The 19,501-nt window shown below is 45.7% G+C and overlaps 1 protein-coding gene across 1 annotated transcript in view; it reads right to left on the bottom strand.

Moving 5' to 3' along the window:
- The window catches only part of Mosmo (modulator of smoothened), a 61,378-nt gene extending 47,241 nt beyond the window's left edge, over window positions 1-14,137 (bottom strand). Inside the window, exon 1 of the mRNA XM_075972072.1 lies at window positions 13,895-14,137. Coding sequence (XP_075828187.1) covers window positions 13,895-14,000 — 106 coding nt within the window. The 5' untranslated portion in view covers window positions 14,001-14,137. The remainder of the gene's footprint in view (window positions 1-13,894) is intronic.
- Between the last annotated feature and the right edge of the window lie 5,364 nt (window positions 14,138-19,501).

The following is a 19,501-nucleotide window of genomic DNA, read 5'->3' as shown; positions in this document are numbered from 1 at the left end:
AGGGGCTTGAGACTCGCCATTGCAAGTTAGTGAACTGATTATCGCAAGTGACCTGAAGTTCTTAAAGAGAACTTCTACCATCAAGGGTGAAACTGACCCCAGGAGGCTACAAAGTAAACAGTATCTTGCAAACAAAGAGCCTAAACAAACTGCTCTTCCCTTTTCTTATCTGAGTCATCCAACAGCACTTTTCTTTACTCCTGTTTAATCTCTGGCTATAGGCTAAGGCCTTAGCTGAGCAGATCTATATTAAAGTCAGCAGCTGCCTTCTGCTCAATATATACAGCAGCAAGTGTCAAAATGCCAAATGTGACATTTTATTTATAGCTGAGTCACATAAAGAATCACATAAAAAAGTGCAGCACGTTTCTAATTAAAAATAAGTCAATTAAAGGAGTAAGTCAAAGAAATGTCTACCTCAAAACTGAACTGTGGTCATGCACTGAAACATACAGAAGCAAATCATACATGCTGGCTGGTGCATACGCACAGACACATGGACACAGATACAGACTCTCTGTCAGTTCTGGAGCAGTCGGTCTCAGAGGGACATCATATTTCTCCTTGCTCTATGAAAAGCTGGCAAGCACTCAGTGTACCTTACAGTTAACAACAGAGCACACAGAAGGCCAGTATTAGGGACATTACTGAGAAGTGACTCCTAGTCAGGCACTTCTTTATTAGACTATGGTCTAAACATGAAACTGCCCCAATTTGCTGTTACAAAGTGGAATGGCTTCTGTAATTATTAAGCTTTTTAGGGGCTAGTTGCTTAGCAGGACAAGGAAAATCTAGGAAGTACTTAAGAACCAACCAAACAAAAAACATCAGTAGCACAAGTTTGAAAGAAAACATTCTGATAACCAAAGAATTAAGAGCAGGTAAAGCTGAAATGAAATGACACCTCCATGCGTGAGTATGAACTGACACCTCCATGTGTGAGTATGAGCTGACACCTCCATACGTGAGTATGTAAATGACACCTCCATGTGTGAGTATGAACTGACACCTCCATGCGTGAGTATGAACTGACACCTCCATGCGTGAGTATGTAAATGACACCTCCATGTGTGAGTATGAACTGACACCTCCATGCGTGAGTATGTAAATGACACCTCCATGTGTGAGTATGAACTGACACCTCCATGCGTGAGTATGTAAATGACACCTCCATGTGTGAGTATGAACTGACACCTCCATGTGTGAGTATGTAAATGACACCTCCATGTGTGAGTATGTAAATGACACCTCCATGTGTGAGTATGAACTGACACCTCCATGTGTGAGTATGAACTGACACCTCCATGTGTGAGTATGTAAATGACACCTCCATGTGTGAGTATGAACTGACACCTCCATGTGTGAGTATGTAAATGACACCTCCATGTGTGAGTATGTAAATGACACCTCCATGTGTGAGTATGAGCTGACACCTCCATGTGTGAGTATGAACTGACACCTCCATGTGTGAGTATGTAAATGACACCTCCATGTGTGAGTATGAACTGACACCTCCATGTGTGAGTATGAACTGACACCTCCATGCGTGAGTATGTAAATGACACCTCCATGCGTGAGTATGAACTGACTCCTCCATGCGTGAGTATGAGCTGACACCTCCATGTGTGAGTATGTAAATGACACCTCCATGCGTGAGTATGAGCTGACACCTCCATGTGTGAGTATGAGCTGACACCTCCATGCGTGAGTATGAACTGACTCCTCCATGCGTGAGTATGAGCTGACACCTCCATGTGTGAGTATGAACTGACACCTCCATGCGTGAGTATGAACTGACACCTCCATGTGTGAGTATGAGCTGACACCTCCATGTGTGAGTATGAGCTGACACCTCCATGTGTGAGTATGAACTGACTCCTCCATGCGTGAGTATGTAAATGACACCTCCATGTGTGAGTATGAACTGACACCTCCATGTGTGAGTATGAGCTGACACCTCCATGTGTGAGTATGAGCTGACACCTCCATGTGTGAGTATGAACTGACACCTCCATGCGTGAGTATGTAAATGACACCTCCATGCGTGAGTATGAACTGACTCCTCCATGTGTGAGTATGAGCTGACACCTCCATGTGTGAGTATGTAAATGACACCTCCATGTGTGAGTATGAACTGACACCTCCATGTGTGAGTATGTAAATGACACCTCCATGCGTGAGTATGAGCTGACACCTCCATGTGTGAGTATGTAAATGACACCTCCATGCGTGAGTATGAACTGACACCTCCATGTGTGAGTATGTAAATGACACCTCCATGTGTGAGTATGTAAATGACACCTCCATGTGTGAGTATGAGCTGACACCTCCATGTGTGAGTATGAACTGACACCTCCATGTGTGAGTATGTAAATGACACCTCCATGTGTGAGTATGAACTGACACCTCCATGCGTGAGTATGAGCTGACACCTCCATGTGTGAGTATGTAAATGACACCTCCATGTGTGAGTATGAACTGACACCTCCATGTGTGAGTATGAACTGACACCTCCATGTGTGAGTATGAACTGACACCTCCATGTGTGAGTATGAACTGACACCTCCATGTGTGAGTATGTAAATGACACCTCCATGTGTGAGTATGAACTGACACCTCCATGTGTGAGTATGAACTGACACCTCCATGTGTGAGTATGAACTGACACCTCCATGTGTGAGTATGTAAATGACACCTCCATGCGTGAGTATGAACTGACACCTCCATACGTGAGTATGAGCTGACACCTCCATGCGTGAGTATGAGCTGACACCTCCATGCGTGAGTATGTAAATGACACCTCCATGCGTGAGTATGAACTGACACCTCCATGCGTGAGTATGTAAATGACACCTCCATGTGTGAGTATGAACTGACACCTCCATGTGTGAGTATGTAAATGACACCTCCATGTGTGAGTATGAACTGACACCTCCATGTGTGAGTATGAACTGACTCCTCCATGCGTGAGTATGTAAATGACACCTCCATGTGTGAGTATGAACTGACTCCTCCATGCGTGAGTATGAACTGACACCTCCATGCGTGAGTATGAACTGACACCTCCATGTGTGAGTATGTAAATGACACCTCCATGTGTGAGTATGAACTGACACCTCCATGTGTGAGTATGAACTGACTCCTCCATGCGTGAGTATGTAAATGACACCTCCATGTGTGAGTATGAACTGACTCCTCCATGCGTGAGTATGAACTGACACCTCCATGCGTGAGTATGAACTGACACCTCCATGTGTGAGTATGAACTGACACCTCCATGTGTGAGTATGAACTGACACCTCCATGTGTGAGTATGTAAATGACACCTCCATGTGTGAGTATGAACTGACACCTCCATGTGTGAGTATGAACTGACACCTCCATGTGTGAGTATGAACTGACACCTCCATGCGTGAGTATGAACTGACACCTCCATGCGTGAGTATGAACTGACACCTCCATGCGTGAGTATGAACTGACACCTCCATGCGTGAGTATGAGCTGACACCTCCATGCGTGAGTATGAGCTGACACCTCCATGCGTGAGTATGTAAATGACACCTCCATGCGTGAGTATGAACTGACACCTCCATGTGTGAGTATGTAAATGACACCTCCATGCGTGAGTATGAACTGACACCTCCATGTGTGAGTATGAACTGACACCTCCATGTGTGAGTATGTAAAGACACCTCCATGTGTGAGTATGAACTGACACCTCCATGTGTGAGTATGAACTGACTCCTCCATGCGTGAGTATGTAAATGACACCTCCATGTGTGAGTATGAACTGACTCCTCCATGCGTGAGTATGAACTGACACCTCCATGCGTGAGTATGAACTGACACCTCCATGCGTGAGTATGAACTGACACCTCCATGCGTGAGTATGAACTGACACCTCCATGCGTGAGTATGAACTGACACCTCCATGCGTGAGTATGAGCTGACACCTCCATGCGTGAGTATGAGCTGACACCTCCATGCGTGAGTATGTAAATGACACCTCCATGCGTGAGTATGAACTGACACCTCCATGTGTGAGTATGTAAATGACACCTCCATGCGTGAGTATGAACTGACACCTCCATGTGTGAGTATGTAAATGACACCTCCATGTGTGAGTATGAACTGACACCTCCATGTGTGAGTATGAACTGACTCCTCCATGCGTGAGTATGTAAATGACACCTCCATGTGTGAGTATGAACTGACTCCTCCATGCGTGAGTATGAACTGACACCTCCATGCGTGAGTATGAACTGACACCTCCATGTGTGAGTATGTAAATGACACCTCCATGTGTGAGTATGAACTGACACCTCCATGTGTGAGTATGAACTGACTCCTCCATGCGTGAGTATGTAAATGACACCTCCATGTGTGAGTATGAACTGACTCCTCCATGCGTGAGTATGAACTGACACCTCCATGCGTGAGTATGAACTGACACCTCCATGTGTGAGTATGAACTGACTCCTCCATGCGTGAGTATGTAAATGACACCTCCATGTGTGAGTATGAACTGACTCCTCCATGCGTGAGTATGAACTGACACCTCCATGCGTGAGTATGAACTGACACCTCCATGCGTGAGTATGAACTGACACCTCCATGTGTGAGTATGAACTGACACCTCCATGTGTGAGTATGTAAATGACACCTCCATGCGTGAGTATGAACTGACACCTCCATGTGTGAGTATGAACTGACACCTCCATGCATGAGTATGAGCTGACACCTCCATGTGTGAGTATGTAAATGACACCTCCATGTGTGAGTATGAACTGACTCCTCCATGCGTGAGTATGAACTGACACCTCCATGCGTGAGTATGAACTGACACCTCCATGTGTGAGTATGTAAATGACACCTCCATGTGTGAGTATGAACTGACACCTCCATGTGTGAGTATGAACTGACTCCTCCATGCGTGAGTATGTAAATGACACCTCCATGTGTGAGTATGAACTGACTCCTCCATGCGTGAGTATGAACTGACACCTCCATGCGTGAGTATGAACTGACACCTCCATGTGTGAGTATGAACTGACACCTCCATGTGTGAGTATGAGCTGACACCTCCATGTGTGAGTATGTAAATGACACCTCCATGTGTGAGTATGAACTGACACCTCCATGTGTGAGTATGAACTGACACCTCCATGTGTGAGTATGAACTGACACCTCCATGCGTGAGTATGAACTGACACCTCCATGTGTGAGTATGAACTGACACCTCCATGTGTGAGTATGAACTGACACCTCCATGCGTGAGTATGAACTGACACCTCCATGTGTGAGTATGAACTGACACCTCCATGCCGCCACTGTGTGACCTGAGCTCCTGGGGAACAGATGGGAGGGCATAAGGTCAGTCTATAAAAAAATTACCCACAGGGGACTTAATTTAAGATTTATGACGCAATAACAATTTCACAGACAATAGCATTTCACTATGCACCCAATGTCCCCCATAATGTTATATATGATGCCCACTGGCTAAGTATATGCAGTGAAGTGTGGGGAAAATAAACTCACATGTGTATTACAAAAGCTGTGAAACCAATAGAAATACTCAAAGAGCTATCTCAGCCAGAGTGATGGCCACACTTGTAATTCAGCACCTGGGAGGTCATCCTCAGCCTGGAATACATGAAACCCTTTTTTAAAAACAAAAACCTGCAATCGGTCTAAAAATAATAACATGGCTAATAGTGACAATGGGATGCAACTATATGTTGCTTTGTTCTAAGCCTGTGCATCTCTCCCACGATGTTTGGATACCTCTCACTTGGAAAAGTTTTCACTCTGTTCTAGATACACATAAACCCGAGGCTCTCTTAGTTTGGGTGCTTACATGTGTCCCATTAAGTTTATATTGCCACTACACTACTGTGCAGTCCTTCTGCTCAGAATGGACCCCGCTGGGTTTCAAGAACAGTCACCTACAGACATACCATGCTGTCTTAAATCTTCTTTTGCAACAAGGCAGGGCACAAGTAAACAAATAAAACAGACAATGCAAAAGAGAAACCCTCAAAAAGCCAGGCGTCTGGCTTTCTCTATAATAGTACTAACTACAATAATATCCAGGCGTTTGCTGTGTATTAGACAATGTGTTGATCCCTCACTGCTCCATTTTTTTCTTAATGACCATCTTTTGAGCAAGGCAGAGATGTCTCACACTTTCAATCCAAAACTTGGGAGGCATAAACAGGTGGACCTGAGTTGGAGACCAGCCTGATCTACAGAGCAAATTCCAGGATAACCAGGGCTATACAGAAACTCTGCCTTGAAAAATAAAACAAAACAAAAATCATCTTTTAAGCTATCACCTCTGTTTTATAGCTGAGAGATATTGCATGCCTCAAATCATGGAACTAATAAAGAGACTCCAAGAATCAAAACTAAAATTTGCCTGCCTCCAAATAGCTCTAAAACAAACCCTTATTTGTCAAGCAACGAGTCAAACAACGACACTGATTTGGTCACGCTAAATAGTAAAGGACTGATTCTTGTGACTATTATTAAATCACTTTTAAATGGGACTATGGCAGGTGCCACCAACCTAATGAATATACAATCAGCCGTCACTTGGCACTTGGTAATTTCCTTTTCTGAATTTCTTCTTCTTCTTCCTCTTCTTCTTTTTTTTTTTTCCAGTGACAGGGTTTCTCTGTAGGCATTGGAGCCTGTCCTGGAATTAGCTTTTGTAGACCAGGCTGGCCTCAAGCTCACAGAGATCCTCCTGCCTTTGCCTCCTGAGTGCTAGGATTAAAGGAGTGCGCCACCACCGCCTGTCCAGAATTTCTTCTTTTAATGATTTTTAGTTACTTCTGCTTTTCTGTTCATGCTCTTACTACCAATTTTTGCTACAAAACTTTCAGGCCTATTACACTGAATCTCTGGTTACATCCCTGTTGGTACTGATAAAAAATGAATTGTGGAAGACCATAAAAGGAAAATCAATGCTTTGCTCAGGAACTTTAATCTCTTATAAGGAAATCTGGTTTATACTGTGATATGCAGCATCAAATGACTTTAAGCTTTGCCATATCCTGTGATTACTATAAAAGACTTGTCTTTGAACTTTATCCACAGTTCTTATTACTTGATATTTATATGTTCTGATAATGTCACTTAAAAAAAGATTATTTTTTACTTATGTATACATGTGTATATCTGTGTGTGGGTATACACATGAGTGCAGATGCCTGTGGGGGCCAAATGAAGGTGCTGGATCCGCTGAAGCTAGGGTTACAAAGCAATTGTGAGCCACCTGATACAGGTGCTGGGAACTGAACTTGGGTCTTTCACAGAAACAGCAAGTGTTCATAACCACTGAGCCATCTTTCCAGCTCCACCATTTTACTTTTAAAAAGAACACTGGTGGATTAATTTATTATTACAGAATTTCCTTCTATCCGCTGATGAATGGGTAAATAAAAAGTAGTTTATTGCTATAATGGAATATTACTTAATAACCACAAGTATTTTAAAAGTTCAATATTGGTGAACTTTGAAAATATACATGAAAACACCAATCACAAAATTCCACCCATCTAAAGTATCCAGAACCTGCAACTCTCTCGGCAGAAAAACTAGTGGTTCCTTAGGATAGAATGTTCAGGATAATGGCTAAGAGGATGAACTTGCTTTTTAGGATAATGAAAGCACTCTAAAATCGATGTGGTAATACTGGCATACCACTCTGAATAAACTAAAACCACTGACTTGTATACACAAATTGAGTAAACTTTATGATGTAAATTGTACCTCAGTAAAGTTGTCGGAAAAGATTCTATTGGAGAAAGACTCAAAAGACTGATGAGAAAATATTACGGGTGCTTTCTAAAGCAGAGAACACATCATGAGAACATATCTTGAGAGCTTCTGCTCTATTGGTGATCAGACCTTGTCTCTCTCAACAAGTCCCCATGGGACTGACAGGGTAAGTAAGTTCTGAGTAAGTTGGCTTCAGCAACGACATCACAGAGCTGTTTCATGCCAGATGTCTGTGAACACTGGAGTTATTGCTGGCCTTGCTATTATTACTCAATAATAATTTCCCTGTACTTAACCAGTGAGTCTGCTTAGGTAGATGTATTTTAATGTTTTAAACGAGTGTATAGGCCAGGACCAACATGTGGATGCTGCACCAGTCTCAGAGAACTGACCACTATGCCACAGTTGCCTACATAAGACTTAACTGCTTCCTTTGGGGAAGATGGCAGGAACCAAAGGGAAATGATACTTCTTTTCCCAAGCCTCTCCATTTCCCAAGTATCTCCCACTCTGTAGACTTGAGAAAAAAGAAAATATATCCTCATGAAATGCTGGACATTTTCTGAGCATTAACAGGCAAGTTTCTATCCATGAAAGACAGGGGCAGCAGAAAGGGCAGGGAGAAGGGATTGAGGGACAATCTGTTAGTACAAGAGACAAAACCAGGCATATGTAGCCCAGGCTGTTGCCTGAGGAAACACCCCGGTTCTTTCCCTCTGGAGGTGCTACAGGCACAGGTTTCCACTCTGTTTAGGACTAGAGAGTTAAGTCTACATTTGGGGTCCAGTAACAGGAAGGTACTCATCTCCACATAAGACAGTCTTCAATATCCTCTTTATAAGTACTAACATCACATTTTACTTCCTAATTATCTCCCCCTTGATGAATTTAAAATAGGAACAGGGATAAAGCTGGCGGTCATGTTGGCACATGCCTTGCAATCCCAGTAACCAGGATGCAGAGGCAGGGCAGAGGGCTGATCTGCCTGGGCCACACAATCAGCTTGACTAGTTCTAGAAACAGCCAAGGGACAATCTTAGGGCTGGTCTGTGACCGTATTTCCAGAAAGGATGGATGCTCCTCAGAGAAGGTGATACCTGGAGGGCAGCCCACATTCAGACACATCAGATCAGAGGAACAGTGCTGCCTGCCTGCCTGCCTTCTTACCACTGTCTAGCCTTGGGCCTTCCAGGCCACTAGAGTCAGTCTGGGCTGCTGAGGCATCTAGTCCTGGACCAAGTAGCTTCTCACCTCTCCAGCATGCAGACGGCCACTGAAGAACATCCAGTCCTGTTGGCTGTAAGCCAGCCTAGGACATCCTCTCTTCTAATATATATACACAGTGCTGGTTCTGTCCCGTTAGAGAACCTTCATTCATACAACGAACTCAGGGCCAGTCTGAAATGGACCCTATCTCAAAAAACAGAAGAGTAACAGGGATGAGGGTGTCAATGTCTGAGTTCCCTCTTCAAACACCAACATCCATCAGAACAGAAAGAAGAATGCAAACACACTCGGGAACAAACGCAGTAGCCTTTCCTTACATGCCCACTGGAGAGACTTTGGTTAGATGTAGGGGAAAAGCTCCAGCAACCTTCACAGGAAACAGTAGGCAGGTCTGTGTAGGGAGATACTGAAACGCTTGTTGTAGAGGGACGATACCCCCAGCCAGGAATCTAGAGATCTGAAATAGCTTAACTGTGGATCATGCTAAAATGTACAGGGTTTTTTTTTTTTTTTTTTGCCACAAAAAGTATGTTTCTTTAGGGACCAATGAAAAGAGTGACAGTGAGGCTAAGAAATGTCTATGGAGCCAGGTGGTGGTGGTGCACGCCTTTAATTCCAGAATTCAGGAGATAGAGGCAAGTGGATCTCTGTAAGTTCGAAGCCAGCCTGGTCTACAGAGAGAATTCTAGGACAGGCTCAAAGTTACACAGAGAAACCCTGTCTCGAAAAACAAACAAACAAACAAATCTAAAACCAACATTTGAAGACTGGAACTCAAATCTGCCTCTTTCCTATTCTGTAATCTGGCACAAATTTGAATCTCTAAAGAATTAATTTAATTTAAACCTCACTTAAGACAAATGAGAATTGTAGGTAACACCCGAAGGAAGAGATTCCTTCTCTGTACTCAAACTTGACCTCCTGCATACTGGGCAAGTGCACTACCACAACCTCTATACCACAGCCCCAGCAAAGTTTTCTTAAAAGGAACCCTGGTCACAATGACACTCACATGCCATGTACAATGATGAAAAACAGGGAAATGTGAAGACAACAATCCACACCTGCCAAATACATGAAGCCAAAGGGATCGAAGCAAGCAGTCCTCGTCTCTGGGCTTCAGATACCACATAAGCAACTACATAAGCAACACCGAGGTTGATGTTGAGTCCACTAGCCTGAGGAATCTGCCCTCTACAGAACAGAGTATGTGACTGTGTCACTATACCCACCCAGCATTAAACGATCCTGGGTATACTAACGGCCACTGCCAAGGGTCCTTCTTAAAGTGCCTTCCCCAGGCACTTTCCCTTGCAAACAGTTTCATTATATCTGGAGAAGCCACAGCTACCAGAACAAATGCTGGAAAGGTTCCCACAGCTAGGCAAAAATACACACAATGTACCCTTTCTGTGTTGGATCAGTACACAGAAACTTAAAACTCGGCCACTCCAAAGTGTGGTCCCCAGTCTAGTAACCCAGCTTACCAGCTGGGGTGGTTGTGTGGCAGACACCGCAGAGCACCAGGGTTAGAGCATGGGGACGAGAAAGAGGAACACTACAGAGTGACGGGGAAAACACAAAGCAAGACGGTGTGGTGCTCTTGATGCTTACTATTTCCAAGAACATCTAATGAAGTCATTTCCCCACAGAAAAAGTTTAAAGATTAGTGCAAAACAGCAATACGAATGTTAGGCACCACCTTTGTTTGTTTGCTTTTGGTTTTTCAGTACAGGGTTTCTCTCTGTAGCCCTTGCTGTCACAGAATTCTCTATGTTGACCAAGGTGGTCTTGAACTCATAGAGATCTACTTGTCTCTGCCTCCTGAGTGCTGGGATTAAAGGCGTGTGCCACTACCACCAGGTTGGGGCATCATTTTAAATTCTTCTCATGGATTAATGCATTTGCCATCACTAGAAGCCAAGCAGGTGGCCAATGTCCTTGTTTCACAGAGAAGGAAGCAGATTTGGAGAGGCTACAGGACTTGATCTCATGCCACAATGCCAGCAAATCGATCTGAATCCTGAGCTTTCCTTAGGTCACTGCAGCGGTTTTCAAACTACATTGTACAGATCACCTTAGTTCTAAGAGTTCTGCTGGAGATGTATTTTTTAAAAATCATTTAAAAATTGTAATAAGATGGCTGGAGAGATGGCACAGCAGTTAAGAGCACGGGCTGCTCTTCCAAATGACCCTGATCTGATTCCCAGCACCCACACAGTGGCTCATAACCCTCTGTTCCTTCAGTCTCAGGACAACCTCTTCTGGCCTCATCTAGTACCAGGCATGCACAGGGTACACAGACATACATGTAGGCAAAACACGCACAGTTATAAGAATAAAATAAATTTTGAAAGATATTGTTATAAAACACCACAATCAAAATGTATATAGACCAAATACAATACATAGAAGGGAAATTGCTAGTTTTTTGCTACCTAGTGAAGTCATCTTGTGGAGACATTGGAGTGAGGCCAGGCCTACCACCCCACATCCTATTTGTACATCTTGTGATTATTTTGATTTGAAAAGATGTAACTATTGTTTTTTGATTTTTATTTTTGAGGGTTGCTTTTAAACTTAAGACAACATCTGTGTGCTCAGGTAGAACTGTTCACTGAGCATCCAAATGAATACCCAGCTGAAGAGTGCCTTATCAAAGAGCACACTAAACAGAGGAGACCCCCCCCCCGCCAGCTGCCACAGAACCCGTCTTTAATTTTTAACTTTTAGGGGATCTATTTCTTGACCCCCTTAAGGTAATAACTAGAGGAATTCTGAAACCTTTTCCTATCGTCTCTTATTAGTCCTGTTTTAGCCACAGAATATTTAACTGAAGGATACCCTGAGGTAGCGAGGGAAATTATTAGGTGGACAAAAATCATCTCCAAAGTGTAACACTTCATTTCAACACAGACCCTCACAGACACGCTGGGTCTAATGCCCACCATCCCCAGTCACCCCGCTCTGCTACAAAATCCATTCCCACTTTGGTCGTCAACCTCATGGTGGCCACAATTCTACTGATCATATACCACCTGCTGTTTGGCTGACCAATCCATCAGCTTTTTCTTTCACCTTTAATGCTTACTGTGAAATATCATACATAGTTACTTGGTCAATACCCTCAACACCTCAGCTGCTTTGTCTTTTTTTTTTTTTTTTTTTTTTGCGAATACAAAAACCTCCAAGCTTGGTAAGGCATCTATTCGATTTTATATTAGCATTTTGATGTTTTCTTATTTCCAAGGACATTCAGAAAATTCACTACCTAAGCCACACCAGTCTCAAAGCAGCTGGCCACGACAAGAGGTCAGCGGGGCAGCAAGGTTGTCACACTGTCCACGCCTAACCAGACGTTCACAAAGCTTCGGTGCTGCCTGACTGTCCTCCCATCTGGCATGCTCTCTGCAGCTATTTCCTTCTTTTCAAGCATTTTCTGCTCTCTCCAAACTTTAGACTACTGCCTTTGCCAACTCGTGGCCGAAGACTTTACCTCCGAATCAGAAGGCGGAAGGCGCCGTACTCATTCTGCTCTTGCTTTCTGTTGGATGTGCGTGGCCTCTGCAACAGCATCTCGGGACCGCTGCACCACTCCCGCTCTCTTCTCTTATATAATGTATAGTAACAGCTCCCTTCCCGAGTCTGTCTCTCTCACCGACAGTTCATCCACCACCCACAGGGATTCCACCTAAAAATCTCTTTTCAATAAGGCTCTCCCTACTCAACAGTGTGACCCTTTGCTCCTAAGTATGTAAAGCCCCAAAGAAAGTCTTAACAAAGGAATCACTACACATACGTTTAGAGAAAAAAAAAAAAAAACTGGTAATGAACTGAATGTCATACATACTGCTGAAAAAGCTGTCTGGAGTCAGCAGCACTTTCAGAAACAGCTCACAGGTATTACCAAATTCCACATGATTCCAAAACTCCCTTTCTACCCATTACAATTAAAAGTGCTGTTGAATTCTTTAGTGTTATTTTATAACCAGCAAATCTGACGGGACGACTTTGTGATGCCAGGTCTAGATTAGGGAGGTGAGGGAGGAGGAAGCAACAAATGTCCCAGCTACAGCTTTTTTTTTTTAAGAGCTAAAAATATTGCTGGATAAACTGAGACTCCTAAGTGACAGTTAAGAAGTTTGACAGCATGGCGATACATTTTATAACAAGCCCTGTGAAGAAGCCCTGACATTCCCGTTCCTCGTTCCCTTCACCTGCACTGAACAAACAGTTCAAAAACAAGACGGTTCCTTAATTCTGAGCGGCTCTCCTAATAACTGTTTACGTTAATTAAAGGTTTGGTCTCGCAGGTCTGGGTGAGAGAGAGAGAGAGAGGGAGAGAGAGAGAGAGAGAGAGAGAGAGAGAGAGAGAGAGAGAGAGAGAGAGAGAGAGAGAGAGAGAGAGAGAGAAGGAAAGGGGGCTGGAGCCGAGAACCCTGCCAGCGCATTCACCTGGGATACCCTTCGGGAAAGATGCCCGCCTCTTTCTGGAGGGCACCCACACACACGCCCCCGCCTCCAGCTCCAGTGTTCCAGCAGGCACTGCCGCTGGGGCTGTCTGCGACTCGAATGTGTTATTTAATTTTCTAACTACTATTAAGATAGCTCCAGCGTGTGTGTGTGTGTGTGTGTGTGTGTACGCGCGCGCGCGCGTGTGCGTGAGATACGCTGGAATGAAAGATGCTCCATAAAATGAAGTTTATTATTAGTATTATTATAGCTCCCGGGCCTAAAATAAAGCACAGATTAAAACCACATACACTTCAGAGGGGGGGGGAGCCACAGCTAAGCAGCCTCCGCCCGCCCCCACCCCGGCGACCCTCGGGACCGCCGACCCAGGGGACGGCCGCCCTCCCGGCCCGCGCAAGCCGCTCACCCGCCGACTCCCCGGTGTTGATCCAGTCCGGGTTGGCGATGCTGGCGATGGCGAAGATATCGGCGGCCAGAAAGAGACATCCTGAGATGATGGTCAGTTTATCCATCGCCCCGCCCCGCTCCCCCCACCCCCCACCGCAGGGCAGGCCGCGGCTTCACGCCTCGCGCCCCATGGGCCGCCGGGCCCCGGGGTCCCCGCGCCGCCGCCCTCGGCCCTCGGCCCGCGCCGCGCTCGCGCCCTCCGCGCCGGGACCCGCAGCCGCCGCCCGCCCCGGAACTGCTCGGCCCGCCCGCCCCTCACCCGGAAGCGAAACCGCGCGCCGGCCGGCGGCGCCCAGGACTGCTCTGCGGAGTCTTCCTGAGGGGGCGTCGGCTCTGCCCGGCGCTGTGGGCTCAGTGGTGGTTCGAGACAGAGGTCCCTGAGATCCTAAAGATTTGTCCTGCGAGGTTCAGGTGCAGACTCTTCCAGAGTCAGGAATCAGGCACTGGGGAGAGGGAAAGCGGAAAGATTGTCGTGTTCAGGGACCTGCTAAATGGCCCGTGGGACTAGAGTGGTTTGAGGAAAGGTAGACACAGGCCAGAGGTGGGATTCGGGAGGGCACGCGCCCTTAAATCCCAACCCTGAGGAAGCCGAAACTGGAGAGCTATCAGTTCTATGGCAGCCTGGACTAAATAGTGAGATCCTGCCTTTAAATTCCCTAACCAACCAAATGTGTGGTGTTTGGATTTTGTTCCAGACGCAATGTGAAGGAACGGGAGGGTTTTCGGCAAGGAGAGTGGCGTGACTTTAGTTTGTATCATCTATCATGTAAATAGATTACAGTGGGTGAGGGGCAGTGAATGTAGGGACAGCATAAGTGGCCGGGTAGTCTAAGACGGAATTGCGGCTTTTAGCTAGAGTAGTCAAGATAGAGAAAAATGGGCAGCCAGATGTGCGTGTTTTGCAGAGGGGAAGACTTGGCGATAACGGAAGAAGAACCTAAAGTGCTTGCTAGTTTTTTGCCAGCCAGAGGTTTATTGATGCTATTTACAGAGTGAGGTGTGGGGAGAGCCTTCGATTGGGTACATAAACAAGAAACGATAATATAAATTGTTACAATAATAGAGAGGATTTGTCTGTGATTTTGCTATGCCCCGGAGGTTTCTTTCCACCAGGGCTCTCTGCTAAATCACCATTAACCCTGACTTTAGATCCATCTCTTTCTCAGCACCGCATAGAGCAAGTGGAGATAATTTTTCTTCATATGTGCCACCTAAGCTATCTCTAGAAAGACCTAGAAGGGTGACATCTGTTTCTATTTTTGGAGTGCCTTCATGTCCACAAAAGTCAGCAAGTTTCAAATTCCACCAAATCCAGCATCCCTGCAGAAATGTACCGCTATGATATCAGTGCACCACACCGGTTGGGGAGATGGGTGGTTTAAGACTTTGCAGCCCAAACACATTGGTCTCTTGGGGGCAAGTAATTTTTAAAAATTACATAATTTATTTTTCCTCTGCCATAGCTAATTCATATGTGTTGGGGATCCAGATAGAATGCATACCTGTTTACTGCAATGGCTCTTCACTTTCATTTTAAGTACTGGGGAAGTTTGAAGGAGTCATAGTTTTGGCCTCTTATCTGCTGCTTTGATTGCCCAGGATAAAAGAATAATAATGATACAGTGATGAATTCTTCACCACTATCCACTGATGTTCACAACTGGCCAAGGTTGAGTGTTGGGACAGTTTGCAGCTGTTATGACTCCAGCTCAGTGGGATGAGGCTGCCTTAATTATGGTGTTTAAAAAATAGAAGTCTAAACTCTTCCCTTTACCTTAACAGTATTTCCCAGAACTTCTTGGTGTGTATTCCTCCACCCAAGATTCTAGACCACAGATTAAAGTGTGTGTGTGTGTGTGTGTGTGTGTCAGAAGGATTAAAACATCCTTTCCTATCAGCTATGGCTGCATATCATTGTAGGTATCAGTGATATGCCTGATCTCTTCCTGCCACCTAGGATGGGGGCATGGTTATGAGGACCTGAAGATACTTTTCACGGAATTTCCACTCTCTTCCATTTTAGTACCGCACTGTGTTCTTGTTTTCCAATAGCGCTGATAATTCAGAGATCTATGCCTCTGAGGTTTATAGGGCAAAGCAGTTCCCTTTCCTGCAGCTCTATCTGGATTTTAGTAGAAGCAAACCTGTGGTCCTTGGGAGGGAGGGTGAGGTGGAGCAAAAAGGATGCAGAAATACGTTCTAATCCCAGCTCTGCTGCTGACTTGAACTTAAAAAAATCCATGTCCTTTCTTTGGGCCCTTTTCTCCCCTCTCCCCCGACAGACTCTTCTCCCCGTGATAGAAGTATCCCATCACTCACCTGAACAAAACAGCTGGGATCTTTCTACTCAGACGTGAGCCACCATGCTCTTTATGGCAGAAACTCCTTGGGGACCCAGAAGATCATAGAGGGTCCCAGGAGGGATCTATGCAGGTAGCCCAAAGACATAAATAGCCACACTGCGGCTGTTAAAGGGCTGTGAATACAGTGTGCTTTATTGTGATGGATGGCGGGACTCAGCCCAGAAGAGGCTGAATCTGGATGGGACTTCAGGGAAAACTGGGAGACATTGGGCCATTACTCTGTGCTTGAAGGAGTGTCCCTGCTCTGACGGGATAATGAACACGCTTTCTCTCTGGGTGTCATGTTAACTACATGGGCCAAGAGTGTGGTAGATAGGTTGCATATGTGTACCCGGGATTCTTAGGGTTAGAGAAAGTAATGTCAAATCCAGAGGTGAGGGAGGATCTTATATACCCAAGGCTCAAAGGCCAGTTTGTCTTGTAGGTCGGTTCTCTTGGAACTGCCTCTGAGATGAAAAGTTATTGATCGGTGGTGTGTAGGAAGTTTATAGGAAGCTCTTTTAGGACTGTTTCCCGTGAGGGGAAGAGGAAGTGGAATTGGGCAGAAATCAGTGGCAGGCACAGGAGGCTTTGGCAGACTGAAAGAGTCTCAAGCTAAGGTGGGTGTTTTAGTTCTGTCAGGACAAAGCAATGAAGTCTTCTAGTACTGACCAGGCATGAGGTGGCACCCTAGGGAATGGGTGTAGCCTTGGGGAAGGCCGCCCTCTCAGCCGAGAAGACTAGCAGAGGGCTGAGGAGATGGCTCAGGCGGTAAGGTCCTTACTGTGCAAGTGTGAGGACTTGCTTAGAACCCGCTGAGCCCAGGCACAGCACCCGCGACCCCCTACTGGGGGACGTGGAACCAGGAGGGTCCCTGGGACTTGTTGACCAGATAGTCTGGGCAAATTGATGCGCTCTAGGTTCAGTGAAGGACCTGTTTGGCTTTTGTGTTTTTATCTTGGTTTGTTTTGTTTAAAAAAGGTGGAGAGTGGCACTACCCTCTGTCCTCCACATGCACATGCAAGTAAACATGCACAGCCCCCTTAAAAGACACATAGCTGAGATCAGTCCATCTGTAGCCGTCCCCGTAGCCGAGAACCAGTGCCCACTGTGAGGGCGCCTGAGCTGTGCAGGCCAGCATTTGCTCCGCAGGTGCATTTTGCAATATATTCTGTATCTCTGTAATCATAAAGTGTTTTTTTTTTGTTTTTGTTTTGTTTTTTTTTGATTCTTGAGACAGGATTTCTCTGTAAAGCTCTGGCTGTCCCGGAACTCAGTTTAGAACTCTAGACCAGGCTGGGCTTGAACGCAGAGATTCGCTTGCCTCTGCCTTCTGAGTGCTGGGATTAAAGGGATGCACCACCACTGCCTGCCTTCTGATGGGATCTTATATAACCCAGGCTGGTATGGAATTCAGACCTCAAATTTCACTTTGTAGACCAGGCTAGCTTCAAACTCAGAGAGATCCACCTGCCTCTGCCTCTTGAGTACTGGAATTAAAGACGTTTACCTACATACCAAACTAAGAAAAGTTTTGCAAAGTATATACAAGGCTAGGTGTAGGGGCACATGCCTGCAATCCTTGTCTATGTCAGGCTGAGGTAGGAGGACTATGAGTTCTAAGACCAGCCTGGGTCACCTAGAGAGACTGTCTCAAAAAAGAAACAAGAAGCTTATTATTTCTTTTTATGGCTTTGTTCTCAATTTTGATTTGCTTCTTTTAAGGTCTGAGAGCAGCTCCCACAGGACCATGGTGGGCCTCTTATGGGGGGGGGGGACACTGCTATCTTGAGACAAAACTAATCCTCTCATCATTTCCCTCTCGTTCCCACAATTCCTCTTATCTCTTATCAGAACCTCTGATGTGACTTATTCATTGTGGTGACTTAGACCCTCATTTCCCCAAATGTTTGTGGCTATGCACTTGTTACATTTGCCATTTACTGTGAGAAACAGGATAGGCGAGTACTGTGGCAAGACGGATTAGTTGAGTGCAAAGCATTGCCCCTACCCTCCGTCAGTGCAGCCGTCTGCGGCTTTTCCGGAGGTTGCTATTGTTGACAGCTCCTGGCCCGAGGGCTGTCTTATCATGTGTTCATGGTCCAGGTCAGTACATTTTCTTCCTCTGTTACTCCATCCCACGTATAAGAAAATATTTTGCATTCTAGGGCGTCCCTGTGCCCGAGACTGCCTGAGTTTTCCTCCTAACGATTGGTCCTCCTTCCACTGGGTGGTTCAGCTCCCGAATCCCTTCTTAGCAGCTACACTTCAGGCTGTCTCTAGCACTTGGCGCTGTGGGTTGGGTTCTCTAGAGAAGAGGTTGAGTTACAAGGAGTTATTAGAGAATGCTTTTAGGCTCCATATCTCTGGGTGGAGGAAAAGAAACAGGACTACACAGAGAGTCAGGTTATAGGGCAGCCATGGCAGGGCACAGCTAGGCTGGGAGCTCTGGGATGACCTTGCACTGGCCACTCCCTGTTAGCTGCTCTAGGGATGTGGGATCCTGGGCAAAGCACTCTCAAAAGCAGCAGCAGGAGCTGGAGGGCACAGGGAGGATGGTCAAGTTGTGTTGCGCATTCCGTCGAGACAGTGTGCCCTTGGCATCTACTCAGAAGAAACTTTTCTCACCAAGAAGGCTAATGTGCATCACCCCCACATTTGCCCACCATTCTCCCCCTGGCCGGAAAGTGGAGGTAAAGGATGCACGTTGTGATTAAGAACCCTTAGCTCCTGAGTAGGTCTCAGCCAGACTGAAAGAGGCAGCCTCTCTCGTGTAAGAGGCATGCAGCAGGAGGTGCCCTTTGAACAAAACTCTAGAAGATGGGCTCTAGTCAATGAAAATCCATCCTGGTGTATTGTTTGGCCAGAGCTAGAGAAACCAAAGACTAGACTGAGACCTTTCCAGGTTCACCCTAAAAATCGTGGCGCAGCCTGGCTTTCAGTAGGTGCTGCTTGCTGTTTGCTGAAGGGCTGGATGCCCTGCGGCAAGGGGATTGCTTTTTCTCTCATAAGAGTGGCGGCCCACTTTATTATAGTGTTTTCTCTTTCTTTAAAAATTTATTTTTCATAATTTATAGTTTCCTAAAATTCTCCCCTCCATCTGTGTTAAAAATGTATGTTCTGGACCTGCAGTGGTGGCTCACATCTTTAATCCCAGCACTCAGGAGGCAGACACAGGTTGGCACCCAGCCATGTCTACAGAGTGAGTTCCTGGATAGCCAGGG

This window comes from Microtus pennsylvanicus, chromosome 5 (genome assembly GCF_037038515.1).
Source record: "Microtus pennsylvanicus isolate mMicPen1 chromosome 5, mMicPen1.hap1, whole genome shotgun sequence".
Taxonomy (NCBI): Eukaryota; Metazoa; Chordata; class Mammalia; order Rodentia; family Cricetidae; genus Microtus; species Microtus pennsylvanicus.
Note: the sequence above shows the minus strand (reverse complement) of the source record. Positions and strands in the feature narration are given on the sequence as shown.